Below are 20,426 nucleotides of genomic sequence, written 5' to 3' on the forward strand. Positions count from 1 at the left end.
CGGGAGAGCTAAGTAAGTCGAGCGCGAACGCGACGAACGCGCATCATCCTCGTTCGTGGGTGGTGTGGTGGAGGAAGGTATGTTCTCCAAGGCGGAGTTGGACGTGCGACCACCTCCAACACGGCAAGATCACCTGGCAGGTGACCAATGCAGCGGCGCCGATAAAAGCCATGAAAGAGTACGACTGGGACCGTCGGCTGGTCGCTCTTCAAAGGGGCCCCACGACGAAGGCGGAGCCTTCCGTCGGAGGCTTTCCTCCTTTCGTGCCTGCCTTTCGTTTCTTTTGCGTGCCCTCGACGATTGCGACCGCAGAAACCGGCAGTTTCAGCCGAGACTTCGGAGCCAACAGGTCCGTCCTGCTTTGCGTCAAAGCGAAAATTAAAAAAATAAAAAGGACAGCGAGTCCTCTTTTCATTTCGATTCCTCGCAGTGAAGGCGAAATCGAGTGTTACCGTTGTCGCCACTGGACGCTGCTCGTCATCGCTAGGCGCATGCGAGAAAGTGAGACTTTGATTTGTGAATCGGATTGTGAGCCGGACTCGAAATCGACGGAAGTGAGAATCCTTGGTGTGGTTGGTGACTGAGAGAAACGAAGAAGAAAGAGAGAAACAAACAGAAGAGATTCTTTCTGAAAAAGGAACAGCTAGATGGCAGTCAGCACTATCAATATGGCACCCTACTTCACTGGTTATCCTTTTCAAGGTAAAAATTTTAATAAAAGATATCCAACACTGTGCAAAACGTGGAGAGTAACTTCGTAATTATTTTCTTCTCTATATATGGATATTTTTACTTCTGAATTATTAATTTGAAATTTTACACAGTCCACGATATTCCAATGCAACAAGATTGTATAAATGATATTTAAATATACCTTTAGGAGATTATTTTATAAAAAATACACTTTGCATTTCGCGCGAAAAATGAAATTCCGAATAATTTACTGATAATGTGATAAAGGTGGGAATACTCATAATGCGCCGGTCCATCACGAACATCAAACTGTTCATTTATATAGCAATGAATATAGAGAATGTGCAAGAATAAAGTAAATGATGTAATTTTTAATTGGTTACAGTAATTTTTCAAAATTATTTAAATGTCAAAACATCGCAATTCTGTGATCTCGCTTTTATACGAGATTATACGAAAATATGTTTTATATATATAATTATATGTGAAGATTTTATCTTTGATGCTTCTTACGAAAAATAAATGCCATTGCTCGTTATAATATAATTAGATACATTCATACACGAAATATATAAGTCCGTTAAAAAGAGGCAAGTACTGTTTTCTGTGGTGGGTTGAGTTTGACAACTTATGTGCTCGTGATTAGTATTTCCTGCGAGTTTCACGATAACAAATTTTGTTCCTTGAAATTTACTTCGCCTATATTTATAACTTCGTAAAGAAAAAGTAATATTTTTCATTATTTTTAGAAATTTTGCCTCATTGAGAATATATCGCAATTAACGTCAGCGCGAGTTTCACGACAATGTTCGACGCCCGCCGGCGTTTCCGCAACGATGTCGCAGATATTTTACAGTCGATGTTAATGGTTTTACGATGCGCTTTGACTGAATTATCCATTGTCCGTCAGCGCATGTATATGTGCGACTCCCAATGAACGACTCTGCTATCTTTATAACACCGTTACTACTAACTATATTTGACTTGTACGCAATCGGCCCGGCTGATTAATTCATTCCAAGAGCTTATCACTCACGAAAACTTATAGTATTTAATGCCGTTGCGTAATTTCGGAAAGAATTTCTATGTATAATTTATTTGTAGCGTTTCGCAATATAACGTGCTGACTATGATGATTTAAAAGCCTGGACACAGAGGCAGAAAGAGAGGAAGAGAGAGAGAGAGAGAGAGAGAGAGAGAGAGAGAGGAAGAGATTGTGCATAATCGCACAGAAGCTCGTACGTTATTCTGTATTGTGTAATTTATGAGTTATGGAACAGTGCGCGACGCTGACGTGTAAATTTCGAGGGGCAGTTCAACCTAAGGGGCCAAAAGAATATGCTGTTTTCATCCTTTGTGATTTATTACATATTTAATCGAACAGATTAATGCTTCACCTTTGTAAAGAAGCAATAGAAAAATGACATGACTGTCTCACCTTTTATTTCAATTTGTCGATAATTTCCACAATATCTAATATTATATTGCTGTGTTATTAGAAAAGTGACACAAGTAAAAAAATTAGCATTTTTGAGATAACAAAAGAATTCGAACTTAAAGTTTTTAGGTCAATTTTCTTTTATTATCTAGAAAATATTATTTTTTTACTTTTATCATTTTTCTATCGACACGATATAATACATTATACATATATTATTTTTACTGTCAATCAGTCATATGATTCATCTTTTAGAACTAAATAGTTAGCTTCTTTTTTTCTACAATCTACATAATGTAGAAAAGGATCCCGGATGGCGAACGATTCGGATCGCTTTCACTCACGTGCGCCTTTAAATCTCGATTGTTTATCCATCGTTCCGAGGAGTATACAGAAAAAGAGAGAACAAGAGACAGAGAGGAAAAAAAGAGGAGGGGAACGCCACTTTCGAATAAAGTTCGATATACAGGTTCGCGTGTAGTGGGCGTCGGATCGTTGAAAGAGTCCCGGGGTGGTACCCGTACCCCGTACCCGTGGGTACCTAATGTCTGATATCGGATAGGCCCCGGGCGACGGCACGTTGATTGAAGTCCTCGCGCGACTCGGAACTCACACCGCACGCACTAAGTACATGCATCCCTTCGGTACATGCGGTTACTCCCACTCAGGTACGCGCGTGCACCTTCCGCTCTCATCCAGCATCCTCCGATCCGGGGGACCGATCGCCGCATTCGTATCGCGGTAGATTGCGTAATCGACGCAACGGAACTTTCGTCGCTCCGCTCGATGCCTGCGAAATTGACCCTTTGCTCTTTTGGAATTGTTTCGTACGCACACCGCTCGGCAATTATCGTTAAGCCGCGTAAACGATATGTCTTTTGCAAAAAAAAATAAATGTATAATGTACCTAAGAATTAATGCTATATATAATAATATTTTAATAAATTATTAATAGTACATGGAAGAAACGATTTTGCTAAAATATATAAAAATTTATAATTGGATACAAATCTGAAAATAATTTTGATGGACCATCTAAAAAGCTCTTTAATAGCACTGAAAAAAATTTCTGGATGAAAATGGACGACTTAAAATTTTCTGGTTAAATTTATTTGAATTCTAGTTGAGATAACCGGAATTTTGATTGATACAATATTTCTAATAAAATCTCTACTAGAATTCTTATTTTTACCAGAATAATTATACCTATCAATCAGAATTTTAGTTATCTCAACTAGAATTCTAGCAGATTTAACTAGAAAATTCTGATTCGTCCATTTTTCACCAGAATTACTATTTAATCAAACCAGACTATTTTTCTCAGTGACCGTTTCATGATGCTTCAGCTTCTTACATAACTAATTATTTTAATAGTCCAATATTATTATTACGTTCTTAAATTATTATTATTTCAGATTATATTATTATTATTAAATTTATATCGAGGTACATTTTTTTATTTGAGCAAAACTATTCTTTTCGTGTATCCTTTTTCAATGCTTCAGTTACATATTACTAATGTATTTAAAAGAATGTTCTTTTGAATTGAGAGAAATATAACATAATATTATATTCATGTTTCTGTTACGTTCTATTCATATAAAGAATTAAATATATTTTAATGTATAATATAATATATAGAGAGAGTAACACATTCAAAGAATATTTTTTTAATTATTCTCTATTATATCGGTTCACTTATCGATAATCAGGAACGCCAGATGAAACGATGCGCGATTGAAACGACTCCGGGAGGCTCTGTGTCGTAATTGGATGATGATCAGTTACAGTTAAAAGCCTCGAATAACAAATTTAGCGATCGCATCCTGTAATTCCTGTGGGCCGTGAGACGTTCCGTATACTTCATCACGCGAAAATTGGAGCGATCGCATACCTTGATGCGATCCCTTAATGAGATTCAATTAATACCCAGATAACACGTTGTTATTACTGTTTAAGAGCGATAAGGGGGCCGCGACAAGGGGCACAAGGGATTATCATAAAGAAAAGTCTTGTAGAGAGCGTAATTGTACAGCTCGCGGCTCGTGAACCGCGGTAGTGTCGCGGCTGCAAAATACAGTGTACGTCGACTCTTCGCACGTAATAATTTATCGAGACCGATCCGAGGGAGAAAAAGGGTTAATTGACGTCTCACGACACGCGGATAATAAACGGCCGGCGACGTATGTCGCAATTATTTCGGAATTCTCTAAGCACCTCCATGTCTAAGAGCACCCTCGGCCCGACGAGGCCGTCGCTGCCTCGCAGGTAAAAATTAACGATGCGCGACGCTTCGTCGGGCGAATTCAAATCAGACACGGGTCCTCCCCGCTATCTCGTCACGTCCGCACGCGGATCATGGACATTAAGTCTTGATCGCTGAACAATCAATCGCCCGTTATCAATAATTCATGCTGGAAATTATTTCTTTCGACCGTTTTACCATACGGTCTCACCCGACCACAGGGTGGTCCATCATACGAACCATATGAGTCTCGCAAAAATGATTTCACCGCGATTCTACCATAATAAATTACGCGAGGACATAAATCACTCACCAGCTGCTTGGATTAAATTGTCCTCCCGAGAAAATCGTTTTGTTACAACCAAACTTAATACCATGGCACTTTAAAAAGAAGAAAAGAGTCTCATCTTTTTTTTTTATCGTTCAAACGTCCATTTTTTTGCTCACTTTCAGTTTTCATCATTGAACGCGTTTTTGCCATATTTTAGAATCGAGATAAAGGCTCGTAGATTCCACAGACATGTGTACAAATCACTTCGATTTCCGATCGAAGAGAATAAACTCGGGCTTTTGCAATCGATACCGGGACTAATCGCGCGAGACGCAGTGGGAAAATCTGCGAACGCACGTAGCGGCGGCGCGTTCCGCAAGAATGCGTCGAACAATATTCATCGGCAAATAGGGAACAAAAACGCGAGTAAAGGGCCTGCTCGCACGGGCGGTAACATTCAACTTTCGATTCCGTGACTCGAGTTACGAACGCTGGAGTTCGTAAAGCGAGCCTCGCGCGAGAATGCAATGATCGCAGATATGCATGCGTAGTAATGCGTACGTCTAAGTATTGCACGTGCGACGAATAGTAGTCTGGCATTCTTGGCATTTGCCTCGTGCTGCACGGATTTTCTTAGCCGTTTTCGTAATCGCAGACGGGGATCTCGATGGGAAAATTGATATTAGATCTGTCTTCAATTATCTTTCTCGTGTTTTCCTTTCATTGGAATTAGTGCCAATTATTGCCAAGATGAAAGAAAATGCTTCAATTTATTTTTTTCTTTTCTGAGAAATTACTCTGGCCTACTGAGACTGTATCTTCTCTTATTTCTATTAATTGCGACAATTTCTGTACCTTCACGTTCTCTTTAGCTTTCACTGTTAAAATCATAATGTCAATTATACCTAATTTATTTTTAATTGTTCCTCCAAGTCGCTATTGTTTCTACCTAATTTGTCGTTAATTTAACTAAAATTTAAACAATTTAATTCAAAGAAATGTCTTCAATTTGACTCAAATTTAATTTATTTACTAAGTACACACGGAGAAAATTTTATATTTAAAATTATAATGTTGTAGAAGCTGCGGATTATCATGACAATTATAAGTTTAAATGCTATAGCTATTTTTTTAAAAACAATGCAATGTAATTTTTACACTTTTTCATAGTAAAAAAATTTTTATTACAAAATCAATACTTGTTGAATAAAAGTTAGTATTGTAAAGATAAGTAAAAAATGTATATACCTAGCAAATTTTGTTTGCGTACCATAATAACTTGACTGTTTCCATGTTAGAATATGGCTTAAGCACTGGCTTTTAACAAAAATTACTTTATTTATGTGATAAAAATTAGTATTACCATAGTAAAAGTTATGTCGGAATCATGTTGTGATGGCCCATCGAAAATACAAGACATAGTAAAGCGTAATTTAAAAATGTATTAAAACTTACTAGAAAATTTTCTCCGTGCATACGTTAATATGAACGATATTTACTGTAAAACTGACCACCGAAATGGATTGATTTACATTTCAATACAGATAAAAGTTAAAAAATATCAAAATGTTATTTAACTTAAGGTATTTAACTAACAGTGTTTCTCGACTAATTACTAAATATTTATTTAATAATTAACTACTGGTCGATTTCGATCCCTAGTCAGTTTATGCACTTTTCAGAAATTCACGAATATCACGCGCTTTGCACCGAAAGCTCGTCGTCGTCGTCATAGTCGGCGGCGGCGGTCGGCGCCTTTTGATCTTGCCTGTAATCCCGTCGGGCCCCGCGGCCTGACTGACGTCATACACCGGAGAGGTGTCCGGCGGGACCGTAACCCGGCCTATACAGTCTATACACACCGGCACGACCGGTGTGTGTGGGAGTGTGTGCGTTGCACGCACTCGCGGATATGTCCTTACTGAGTGCGAGAGGGTCTCAGAGAGGGCAGGGGGCAGCGGAGTGGCGGAGGGGAACGGAGGGGGATGTAAATCTCTGGGCCCGTGATGAACGACGAAACGGGACTACTTTTGTGCCGGAGAGCTCGACGCGCCCGGGAAGGGGGTCGTCTTTTGAATTACGCCGTGGTAATTAGCGGACTCCTTAGACCCCGCGCTTCTCGCAGCAGGTAGCCAGCTGAGAATATATCACGAACTGGCGCTGCGCCAACGTGCGCCGCTGGTCCCCGATGCGATCGTGAAAATGTTTGGATTGTCGGAGATTCGCAATCCGCACCGCGCGAGCTCCACTAGTTTTCGCCATTAAAACCTGCCGCGATAACTCTTCTCGTCGCTCTCGAATAATTTTAAGTCGTCGAATGTTCTAAAGAGAAGTATAAAAGAGAGTATAAAGTATACGGGTGGAGTCTAGAGATACAGTTCGAATATTACTTCCAGAAGAGATGAGTTGTACGAAAATTAAAAAAATAATCGAGTAGCACACAGAAATATTATGTATAAATTAACAGTGTGATATATTAAAAAAAAAAAAGAAATATAGATGTTTTATTATAAAGAATACAACCAATACGGACATTTGGATTTACTATTAGATTGCAACATCTTCGCTGTGTGGAGAACATCACAGTTCCGATCCGGAGCATCGCACGCAGCATCCGCGAGACGCGCATAAGTGCGCCTCTTCTCTTATGCAAAGCTTCCTTTATGTAAATAGGTACAAACACGCAGGATATGGCCGTGCCTCCGGTTGTCCGTCGAGGACTTCCCCTATTGTCCCCGCGCGCGAAAGAGAGAGCGCTTTTAAAGGCTCCCCAGGCTTTTAAAGCCGCTTCGACGTTCCCTCTTGTCCCCTCTTCCATGGCTTTTACTACTCCGTGCAAAACCAGGGCCGTAACTCGTGACGCGGCCCTCTTTCGTGGTTTTCTGAAGCACGCGAGGTCCACGTTCGCGGCGCATCGTCGTAAGAGCCACCGCACATCCGCGCGCATCTCATTCCGCTTCTTTACCCCCCTTTGCCAGCCAGGACCGCTTTGCTCATTGCGTGTAACGCCGTTTGTTTAACTTCGTGATTATAATTAAGTTAATTAAGGGGATGTCGTGGAAGGAAGGGGGAGGGGGAGGTAGGCTAATTACCGGTAATTAGCGGTATTTGAGCGGCACCTCGCGTGTCGCCGCGCTTTGTCTGCTAAGCGGCCCTCTTTTGCGCAAGTTGAATCTCTGTTCTTCTTCTCCTCTGTCACTTTTGTACGCGAGTCCGTTTATTCTCATTTAGAAAAATAGTCACGCCATTTGCGCCGTGCTGCATTGTATAATACCACGGCGTCGAGACAACATACTATTTTTCCTCAGCTTCGTTACTATCCAGCGCACGGTAGTGTTTTCTTCTCGTCTCACGAGATACAATGTATTTAGCTGCATACACATAGTTTCGAATATTGTCATCGGTACATGCCGATAATTACTTCGTAAGAAACGGTCCGTAGAAATCTATATTGCGTTTTCTGTACTTCTCGCGCCGGAAAATTACGTCTTTTAAAATATGATTTCGATCTACGTCGTCATCCGTCTTTGATGTCTCCGACACCGAAATTTGCGTGACGGTCTTTTGCCCATTCCGTTATTATTAAATAATCATGTATGACCCGTCGTTCTCGTACCGTAGAAATAGATGTACCAGACAACATGACGTGCCATTATGGTAAACGGTTCTGTGTTATTACATTTGCAGGACAGGGTCGCGTGAACCAGCTAGGTGGTGTATTCATCAACGGCCGTCCATTACCGAACCATATCCGTTTGAAGATCGTTGAGATGGCAGCGGCCGGCGTCAGGCCATGCGTCATATCGAGACAGCTCAGGGTGTCACATGGCTGCGTCTCGAAGATTCTGAATCGGTATCAAGAAACGGGATCGATAAGACCCGGTGTGATTGGCGGCAGCAAACCGCGAGTCGCCACGCCGGAAGTCGAGGCGAGGATTGAAGATCTTAGGCGGCAGAACCCTGGAATCTTCAGTTGGGAGATACGCGAGAAATTGATAAAGGTCCGTTGATATCACCCATTACGCTTATTTTTTTTTTTTTAATCATAGAAGGAGAAATATCTTAATTTTCCGGTGCCATGCTATATATTATGCAAAATATTGCATAAAAGTGAACATATTGTAACAATTTGTTTTCAACTAAAACGTCAGACATTAACAAATATAACGATGACAAACAAATGTATGTATTTTTAAAAATAAAAAAATTATAGCATCTCTGGTAGAAATGTTATAGAAGTGCACTTTCTAAATACTGGAGAGTTATATATTAATTCTTTGTTTAGTAATTGAGAACAAAAATTATATTTAGAATCCCAATCAAGATGTAACATTTTACCTGCAATTAGTATGCATAAAAAATATGCGAGACGTTTACTGAACAAAAATAGAATAATAAATAGACTACGCGGTATTTTAACTAATAATAATCTATTGATATACTAGACAACAACTGAGCAAGTACGTGTCTACACACGTACACGTACACACACAAATTGCACATATTTTTACTAGAGAAACTGCTTTAACCACTGAATAAAACTCAAGTTCTTGTTCATTTCCTACGCAATATTGTTACAACTAATGAGAATACAGTAATACTAGATAATAACTGAGTGGATATCTAGGAAACTGCATACACTTCTATAAGGGATATAAAGTAAAAGAAAATTATGACATGCACTAGAGAATGACACCGAAGGATGAAGACATAGTGTTATGTAACATTTTTCTTTTTTTTTATATAAAAAAACGGAGCCGTGCAAAATCTAAAGTAAATGATAGAGATGCGCGTTAAAAGTAATTTAGAAATACAGGGATACCTAAAGTATGCGCTTCTTTTTATTTATAACTTTTTTAAATGTATGTCTTCATGACATTATATTATATAAATTGTTGAAAAATGTACAACGTCATTTAAACATCGTGAAAGAAATATCAGTTGAAAGAAAAATTATGCTAACTAGTCCAACGCGGTTCTGCCAGCAGGACGGAGTCTGTGACAAAGCATCGGCACCTTCCGTATCTAGTATCACCAGACTTCTACGTGGACCAGCCAACCAGACACGTCCCGGTGATGACTTACGCAGAAATCACTCTATCGATGGTATTCTTGGTGAGTGTTATGAATAACATTTATGATTATCGCGATACGATCTGCCGAGACTATCAAGATTTCCTACACGATGTGCGGATCACCATCGAAAAATATATTTTCAAAGTTCGCAATACGTATCGTCGTTTTAACACTGCATAAACCACCGGGCGGACGCAAATGAAGTGCCCGGGGTTAATCGAGCAATAAGCGTAATTATAGCGTAGTCGTGTGCTAAGTTAATTGAAGCAAGGCGGCCGCGACGATCAACCGTTTGTAGCCCATGTATTCAAAGTGCCCGATCTGAAATGTTATTCGACACTTTTCCCATGTGCGTAATACGAAAGGAAGTCGTTATCCTTTTCCTTTACAGTCTTTAAAGTCGAAAGTTTTTAACGTGTTTATAACTACGAGCTCATATATGGAAGTAATAAGAGATTCAATTACTGATCAAACCAAGGGATGTAATTATTATATGTAGATACTTTTCGCGACGTTATCATTTGTATTTCGTTTATTTCACATTCATGTTGAACGTGTTACACGAGCCTCGAGATATGTACGAGTTCTACTTATTGAAGTATCCAGCAGTTTCGTGGCCACGCTGGGGACTGGTAGGAATATAGGTCCGGTCGGCGAAACGTAAAGGGGAATTTCTTTCTTTTTTATTTATTACTGGCGGTAAGGGGTGCGAAGAAATATTAGGCGTCCCGTGGCGCGTAGATGTGTCGAGTTTATTACCTTGTCGGGAAGATTTAGTTTTGATTAGACGTATGCCCGAGATTGCAACTTCGCGCAACGACTCATGGATGGTGCTCGACCTGTTGCTTCCTGTCGCATTGAACGACCTTTTTGCGCTGTTGTGAAAGCGACTTTCATCTTCTTGATATTATTCATAGTATTCGTTGGAAATATTTTCATTGCAAATAAATATTACGCGATTTAACGAGAGTCAAATGAGAATTAAAGCAGCTGATCAATATTGGAATAATAAGGATATGGAAAGGATAGTTTGCTGAAGTATTAAAAAATTTAGTTAGATACAGATGAGCAGAAATACAGATGTTGCAGAAAGTTTTGACATTTTAGCAATCAGTTTGTACATCCTACATAATTATTTTGATGGTCCAACAAAATTATCTTCAGATCTATATTTAACTAAATTTTTAGATACTTTAGATGAATTACAAATCTAAAAATAATTTTGTTGTACCATCAAATTAATTATGTTAAGACATTCAAATAATGCTACAAAAATGTTTTGATATTCTAGTAACTAGTTTGAATGATTCACACAATTATTTTGATTCAACAGAATTAATTTCAAACCTGTATTTAGCCGAAAGGGATTTCAATGAAATTGTTCCGGGTGCTTTTCATCATGAAGACAATTCTATATATTCTAAATAAAGCGATCGATTATTTATCGCCAATATATTTTACGCGAAGAATCGTTAATAAGTCGCGACGTCGAGATAAAATTGCCCCGAAGGTAGCGATTCAATTATGAATACTTCAATAAAAGTCCTGGAGGAAGACGCATAGATCTTTATTGGGTTCGCCGCGTTTGCAGGCCGGGTAAATTATGTATTATGATTCGAACAAAGGGGAGGAACAAGAAGAAAGTCAGGCGCTGTTCCCGCCGCTAATGCATCGCCGCGAAAGGAAAGGATACGGAGACGAAGAAGAGGAAGAAGAAGCAGGGACGAAGTCTTTTTGAATGCACACCTCGGACGTAGAACCTTCGTTCTTTTTATTCAATCGCAGCGTGATGGTTTAGCACTGAAGTCGGCGATGTATTGGATCGGCTTATGACGCGGACGTGGATTGGGGAACGAGGAGAAAGAGCGAGATAACATGAGCGATTGATGCACTAATGCGATAATAACACATCATCATAGTCAAGTAACAGAATACGGATAAGGATGTCTTCCTGATATTTCTTTCTTTACAAGAATACTTAGCGTTTGATACAAACACACTGACAGACGCACACAATTTAATTTTCTATAAATATATTCTTCTGTCATATATGTATATTAATTACTTCTCTCTCTCTCTCTCTCTCTCTCTCTCTCTCTCTCTCTCTCTCTCTCTCTCTCTCAAGAAGAAAACAGTAGAAGTTAAATGAATGGTTAAATACAAAGTCGTTAAATAGCGACAAAATGAGAAATAGCAAACAATCTAGTAGATCGGATGCACGATGCAATCAACGCGAGGGAACTTAAAAGGTCTCACAAATACACACTTCAATCATTTCGTCTCGCGTCCATTCATCTTCCGTGCACCTTTCTCCCCTCGCCGGCATGTCAGTCCCAGAATGCAAGATCACCCGGCGGTTCCGGTAGCCAAGAACACGCGCGATAAATAACCCCGCGGTCTGTCTCTCCGTCAAAGAAATCGGGAGGAACGATCGCGCGGGGCGACAAGAGAGAGGGACAGATCCGGGCGTAGCTCGTGCAGAGAAGGAGGAAGTCAGGTGGAACAGAGTCGGAGGAACGTGAAAGAGAAGAAATCGGATGGAACGACTAAGAGGAGCAAGAGCAGTCGAACCTGAGGAACAAGACGAGGAGATGGCGTGGATTCCACAACGGTGCAAGGAGGATGGAGGGACCCGCGCGCATATATATAGTATATACCTACGCGGCACCAACCGCGGCGTGTGGTCTTCCTCGGCTTCGTACCCGGCTGCCTGCCTCTAATCTTACAAACCGCCAACAACACACCCTGTACCCGCCGTTTTGTTCGCGGAACGCAACGGCACCCTCTATTGATTTAGATGCTCTTACTGCGGGGCAGACTCGTGATTGAGACCTTCGCCGTTCACCGCGCCCGCAACTCCAGTGATCGCCTCGCCGCACCGCTCCGGTCATTTCTCCGATAGTAATTGTTTAACATCGCAATCTTTCTCACCGATGTTTACTTCGACGTTTCCCAGCAAATCGCGACGTAACGCTGCTCTCAGTTCAAAAGATATAGAAGCCTTTTAATAGTAAACAGTCCCGTTATGAACGCTGCAATCTCGTGCAAAAATTATTTCTTCCTTATACATACACGGAAAGAAAAGTTTTGCTGAAATATCTAAAAATTTAGCTAGATACAAATCTAAAAATAATTTGGACTATCAAAGTAATTATGTAGGATTTTTTCAAGCATGATGAGTAATGCTGTAATAAATCTAGCATTCCAGCAACCAGTTTGAGCATCCTACCTAATTATTTTGATGGTCCAACAAAATTATTTCAATATCCATAGTTAAATTTTTAGATACTTCAGCAAAACTGTTCTTTCCATTTGTAATTTTCTTCTAAAATAATAACTATTTTTATCTTCATATCATTAAAAAATGCATAAAGATAATTTATTCGTATTTACGACGCATTTTAATATAAACCAAGATTTTTTTCTTAAGACAAATTTGATATTCAAATTTAATAGCTTATGCTAATAAATTTGAGAATAACTTTAAATTTACTTCGTAGAAACTATACAGGTGGTTGCTATCTTTTTTTATGTATATTCGGTCTCAGATTCATGAAGTATATTGGCAGGCGCTGATAGCACGTGAAAAGCGTTAGAATCTCGAAAAATTGTTGGGCATGCACCTGAAACCCTCGCGACGATTTACGAGCGCGCGGCAGTCTTTAATCTGGCAGGAACCGCCATGCACTTCGTGTTCTCAAATTCTGGCTGATGTTCGCGCAGGTGCTATTGATTTAGACGTTTATTCCCGTCGGTTGAGCTTAATCCGAGAATAAGTTCGTAAATTATGGAGTACAGTTATAAAAAGAGACATATAGGATTTCTGACACTATCTCGATATATGTCCAGAGAAATTAAATATTGTACGCTAATCAAAAATATCCCCCATTTATATAAAACTGTGTACTTATAGAAAGAAAGTGTTAAATGTCTATAAATAGTAATAATAAATAATTGATAAACTTTATAAGTGAAATTTTTGAAATGTAAAATATGTAAAATATTAAATTATTCATTTATAGTGTCGGACGGAGTTATAACGTTATCGATGTAGTTGTTGAAGTCAGCGTAACAGGGACAAACCGTGGAGAACAAATTAGGTCCGAAGGGGTTACAAATCAAACTCGAAATTCCATAAATAGTGTCTCGTGGAGGCAGGCAACGATTCCTCTTCGAAACGGGCTTTCGTTTAGCTCGGGTGGGACGGGACATGTCAAAGAACTTAATTTCTTCGCGGCGGACCCTAATTTCTCCGGTGTTTTAGTTTAGTATAGGTTCGGCTGGGCATGGCTGTAATCAGAAGGGTCTTAATGGTGGGTTGCTGAGACCGGCGTGTGAACTGTGGGCGTGAACGACTCGCTTCCTATCTTCGGTATCTGACGTGCAGCACGTGCTGGACCGAGAGATGCTCTCGCCGCTATTAAGGAACGCACGCTTGCATTTCTTCTCTCGGAAACTATCGATGATGTTTTAATGTACGAGTAAAATATTCGCATTTTTGTTAATGTGTCAAATTTTTACAATTGCCGAGTATTAACAATAAATTTTTGCAAGTTTTCGACGAAACAATGTAACTGTCTTTTGCAATCATTCTCAGCAAATGTCTATATTCATTTAAAATATTTATTTAATTTATTTGTGGAACGTTGGAAGAAAAGATTTGCTATTGGCTACATCGTGCAGAGACGATGTCATTAACAAAAGAAGAAGAAAAAGAATCAAATTTTTATAGTCGTCAAGATAGTGGGATGATTTTATTTATCCTGCGACAAGTCCGTTAATAATTAATTGATATGTAAACCCTTAAATTGAATATTTAATGACAAAGGCTGTTTTTCAGCTAGAACACGCTGTTCTACTTTGTGTTACACCGTGTAAAGTACTTGTTGAAAGTCTAGTTTTATAGTGTAACACGTCAGAGTGCATTATAGTCTTCCATTTTTATTTTTATAACGAGGATTTATAGTATATCTATAAAACTCATAATTTTAATTTAGAATTAAATTGTAAATCTTTCAAGATTAGTAGCTTTCAATCAGGGTTGGCAGGAAAAACCCAGTGGGTGGAAAAAATCAGAGTAAATTCCGGATTTTACCGGTCCGAAGTTTATCCACTGGAATAATAAACTGGTAAAAAAAAACTATAAAACTGCTGCTTTAAAATATAAGAACATGAAGGTGATTCGGTATCGATGCATCTCTCTTCTTTTACTTGATTTATTCATTTCACTCTTCCTGTCCGATTCACTTTTACTTGAATTATCATCATCGCTCTTTTCAAACTTACTACACTTTTGAAGATGTTTCAGTCGTGGAGCTTTTCCACTAACTAATGTTCGACAAGCAATACATTTCTGCTTAATAATGTTGTCAACTGTACAAGATTCAAAGCAAGCCCATACAGGGCCCTTGTGTCTTCCTCTTAATGTATTTTTATTCAAAATAATCAAATCTATTTATTCGATTATTTTTAATAGAAAAGACCAGGTTTTTTGCCGGTTTTTTCCGGAAAATTCCGGTTTTTATCACTGGCATGGAGTTTATCCAAAAAATGTGGACTTTTGCCAACCCTGCTTTTAATGATTTTATTATAAATATAATTATAAAAGAGCATGGTCAAATAATTTTTTGAAAAGTTAGTAGCATTGACATATTTTACACGCTCTTAGCTTTTTACAGTGTCAACCAGTGTAATATTGTGTCACAGTTGGAACACTTTGTGTTGGACACAGTGTCATTTGAGTATGCCTATATACCTTGTTGGAAAACAATTAAAGTTGCGTATTTAAATAGTGCGGTCTTTGTTATGTTCAGCTGGAAGTAGCGGTGACGACTCCGACACGGAAAGCGAGCCTGGCATCGCGCTGAAGAGGAAACAACGTAGAAGCAGGACTACCTTCACCGGCGAACAACTGGAGCAATTGGAAGCGGCTTTTCATCGGACGCAATATCCTGATGTGTACACCAGAGAGGAACTTGCACAAAAGTAAGTTTCTTAGGAATTCTTTTTCATATAAAATTACATGTAAAAAAATTTTATTCGTGTAATATTAAATCAATATTTAAATTAATTACATCAATTAGCTTTACTATATAAAATTATATGCTAAATGGAATAAATTATTATTTCTTGAAAGGAATAATACTCGAAATTAAATCTGAATTTATGACTGAAATTACACATCGCAGAAAATTACACATTGCAAAAAATTATAATGCTATATACTTTGTGGTAGCATAAATTATACATTTGTGATTTATATTTTTACTGATATTTTTCGATGCTCTTTTTTTGCAGAACAAAATTAACGGAAGCTCGAGTGCAAGTTTGGTTCAGCAACAGGCGTGCCAGGCTTCGCAAACAGCTGAACAGTCAACAGCTGAACGCCTTTAACATGAGTCTACCCTTCCAAACTCAGCACTACGGTAATGGTGCAGAGAGCTATCAGAGCTACGGGCAGGCGAGCGTTGCTGCCGCTGCAGCAACCACCGCTGGCTATTCTCAGCATTACAACTACGGGGAGAACTACTACGCGGCGCAGCAGCAATGGCCGCGGGCGACTCCGGACAATTATGGGTAAGTTTCAGCAACTAATGCATTATGTTTGTCAAAATGTTCATTTTGTAGATTAACTAGACAGATAGAAAATCGCGTAAACAATGTAATGTACTATCAGGAAAAATAATTCCTGATTTAATAATCGGTCCTTTGTAATTTTTTCGTATATTATGCACTTTTTTCATACAGGATTTTTTATCATCATATTCAGATTTCTAGCGTTTTTTCTTTCTAATATAAAGATTTAAACATCATTAGGTACTCGCAATTCTATTTCTCAGATCTTGATGACTAATCTACACAAAAATTTTTATTTCAAATCAAATTTAATTTTATTATTTGTGCTCTTATTATAAGCTCATAAAATTCCATAAGTATTCGTTTTCCGAGATTTGAAGTAACGTGGATACGTAATCGAATGCGATACCTCTCGTCCGTGGACACCCCCGCAAAGATTATCCGCGATCGATCGTTGCTACCTCGCGGCGCTGCCGCGATCGGTTAAAGCTGGATCACGGCACAGGTACATACACCCTGCGTCGAAGGATCAAGACCTGGGTTGGATTATTAGCCGGTAGCGTTTCATTACGGAGGCCCAAGAAGCAACATAATTGAGGACCACACAGAAAACGTGTCGGCAGGGCCCCGTTGGTTCTCTTTCTCTCGCTTCCTCGTTCTCCATGCTTTCCATCTCTTCCTTTCTCGCTTTCCTCTCTCTCTCTCTCTCTCTCTCTCTCTCTCTCTCGCGCGCGCGCGCGCGCTCGCTCGCTCTATCTCTCTGACTCAAGTGAATCGGTTCGTCCGCTCGGCGTGTAACAACACACTGTAGCAACCCGGCCACCGGAGCAACCTGTTATTACGCCACAATGGCTGAATTAATTGTTCGAAACACCCTGGCTTCACCGTCTTTATCTCCGCGCGTTGCCGCGCGCGCCTCTTTCTCGCGGCGATGTTCCGGGCTTACTGTCTCGCTTGGGCCCCTTTGGGCCTTGTACAACAGCGGACTGGCTCACTGTGCCGAGCCATCACGTGATGCACAGAGCGAAGCTTCGCCGGTCTTAAACATCCGGGATAATACTCATGGACCCCCGGTGGAGCGTCAGCCTAGCTCGTGGGGGGTCGCTCTCCGTAGCCAGTTCTCCCAAGTTCGAGCGAATTCGTTGCTGTCGATAGTTGTTGCCGTTTTTGCCGTTTCACGTTTAGACAAGAACAGAAACTACAAAATCTCATGAAATGACTATGAGTCATGTTAACAATGCATTCCATCCTGAGAAGAAAACAAATCTTGCCCGGAAATGTCAATGTGCTTTCGGCTAAGAAACTATCCCAAGACGTCAGAAAAAATCATAAATTTCGCTCTAATGTTTTTTTAGTCAAGAGAAAAACATAAATTTAGTTACTTGAAAATAATTCAAATAGCACTGAAGCTTAGCAAGACTCCAAAAATAATGAATTATTTTGATTCTGTCAAAAAAGTCAAAAGAAGGATTAATATAAAAATCAAAAATTAAAGATGCTTTATAGAACGAAATTTACGTTTTTCTAAATTTTTTAGAAATGATAGAGTCGGTTTGCCTCGAGAGAATATTTAATATAAGTTCCATATTTTATTTGACGGCCGATTTTAATTCCGAAGAATCGCGAGCTGTAAATTTTGGTTGCCACTAAATTCTTAAGAATTCGTTAACGTGGCCATAGAAAAAAAATTTGATTTGTGAGCAGAGAAGGAGAGACATTCTTCTGTACGAAAATAGATTCATAGGGCGGAGTATGGTCGATAAATCGCGCGGCTTCCGCCAGAAACGTCGCGCTACCTTCTAAATAAAAAAAGGGGGAAAGAAATAAAGTTATAGTGCGAACTAGGCCTGGCATCGACGGAATTTAGGGTGCTTAAGCGTCATGGCGAAACGCTCAAAGGGCCGACTTCGTTTTACAATCATATGCTATAATCGTCTCAAAATATCGATACGCGTTTCAAGTTTATTTTAATTAAGAATTGATTTCTTATAGCTTTGGATTTTGTCTAATTTTATTTCTTATAACTTTTTTTCCTAATATGTTTTTTAAAATATATCACCAACTAGTTGATTTTATGTACTTTTCAAAACATCATTTATACCATCAAGAGTCTATATGAATCTGTTTCTCTAAAACTCCAAAGATACTGAAGAATGTCTAGTCTTCCCATACTTCTATTCATTCAGATATACTAAAATAACTATAGTTATATTTTTTTAAGCTTAAAGAATAACAATATTGTAATAAAAGTAACGGCGAAGGTTTACCACTCAAGGGACAATGATCTGAGATCCTTAATCATGGTAGTGTATCAGAATGCTCAAAGGGCCGCGACGGTGTTTGGAAATCGGCCGCTGCCGCCCTCGACACGCCCTAACCGATTCGCAGAGCATGTGTGAGTGCGGTATCGCCTTGCAAACGGCAGTAACCACGTTGAGAGAACACGCCGGAATTTCATTTTCGTATTACCGCATGTGGACACCTTTCACCATTGTGCGACTCATTTCATCGTATCGCTTACTCCCCACGTGTCCGTATATATGCGCACGTACAATAGTTAATTTATATTCAAGATGTCGACCGGAGATATAATTACGAATATTGGCGAGTAATATATTCCCTTTAACTGCTGATTGATATATGCCGTTCGTGAGAGAATATCTATCTCTTTTTCCATCAATATGTAATAAGCTCGTCAATTGTTACATCATATTCACAATATTATATTCATAATTTTAATAAAAGAATCTTTCCCAGGCCTTTCTAAAATTAAGATTGAATGTTCAATACTTTTACATTGCTAATAATAGCAATTAATAAAATTCTAATGACATTTTCTCATTTATAAAAGAAAAGAACGAAAAAGGGCTACGTTTCGATCCCTGTTGGATCATTATCAATGTTATAATACAAAAGCAAAACGGTGAAGATATTAAAAAATTAGAATATAAAAATTATAATTTGCTCTCAATCGCAAAACTTATTATAATAAGACTCACAGTATTTAATGTAATAAAAACACGCTCAGTGTAACTTGAAACTTGTACAACATTGTAGTCAGTAAAAATGTGAACTTCTGGACATAGTATGCAGATTAAAACGAAATTGTTAAAACGCGTATATAAAAACATTTTTAAAAAATATAATATTAAAAGTACATAAAGCAAGGAAAAATATAAAAACCAAATACAAAAGAAAAATACGTATAACATTAAATAAGTAATCTAGGATTCTTAGAAATATAAACTGAATTAATAGAGTAATAATAAAAAAAAATAATAAATTAATGTGTGATGTCCAATAACAAAGAAAATTATAGAAAAAATAACAATTGGTAATAATTAAAATAAATAATAAAAAATATATTATAGATCGTATATCAATATAACATAAAATTGTCTATTATAATTACAAAATAAAATATATCAAATTAAATTGTGTAACAGTTAAAATAACAGCTAATATATACCTTGTAAAACGTATGTCAATATAATGTAAAAATATCAATTGTCAGACAATGCGATGAGAGTGCAATGGTCATCTCTCTAGTGTGTTCAGAGACAATGTGAACCAGACAATCTTTGGTAAGAAGGTTTTTTTCTCATTTAGGATAACTGTCCCTATTAATGTGCCTTTTAGCCAACTTGCTTATTACTGAATTAATTATTAAATATTGTAGCTTTAATTTTATCTGCTTGCAATCAATATCGGTTTTTCAATTATTTCTTTTTCTTCTAATATTTCTTTAATTTAAAATTTAATTTTAAAAAATTGTTAATAACTTTATAATGTTTTTGACAAAAATAAAAAACATATTTTTGTCCCTATTAGTGAGTCCTCCAAGCGATGATGGCTCTATTAATGTGCCCCCAATTTGTGTGCCTATCTACATTTGATTCATTTTAACGTATAGTTACTAAAACAGGTAATAAATTTAAGCTGATTGTTTAGGTTAATATTAGATAAATCATTATTTCAATTATATTTATTTCAATGTACACTTATCACTGTTAGAAATGTTCTTAAATTTCATTAATTTTTAATGTACATTGGTGAATGAAGTTTAATTTCTCTGTAACTGAAAGGACTATTAATGCACATGTTAATGAGATTTAAGTTTACAGTAA

At 38.2% G+C, this 20,426-nt stretch overlaps 1 protein-coding gene across 2 annotated transcripts in view; it reads left to right on the top strand.

Moving 5' to 3' along the window:
* The first annotated feature begins 343 nt into the window (after positions 1-343).
* LOC108768289 (protein gooseberry) overlaps positions 344-20,426 on the top strand; it is a 24,291-nt gene continuing 4,208 nt past the window's right edge. The window contains exons 1-5 of one of the 2 annotated variants that reach the window (XM_018518670.1): positions 344-702; positions 8,335-8,648; positions 9,633-9,762; positions 15,537-15,708; positions 16,021-16,299. In XM_018518670.1, the coding sequence (XP_018374172.1) occupies positions 648-702; positions 8,335-8,648; positions 9,633-9,762; positions 15,537-15,708; positions 16,021-16,299 (950 nt within the window). In that variant the 5' untranslated portion in view covers positions 344-647. The remainder of the gene's footprint in view (positions 703-8,334; positions 8,649-9,632; positions 9,763-15,536; positions 15,709-16,020; positions 16,300-20,426) is intronic. The other variant, XM_018518671.1, reaches the window with a different exon arrangement.

Source organism: Trachymyrmex cornetzi, unplaced genomic scaffold, assembly GCF_001594075.2.
Source record: "Trachymyrmex cornetzi isolate Tcor2-1 unplaced genomic scaffold, Tcor1.1 scaffold78, whole genome shotgun sequence".
NCBI lineage: Eukaryota > Metazoa > Arthropoda > Insecta > Hymenoptera > Formicidae > Trachymyrmex > Trachymyrmex cornetzi.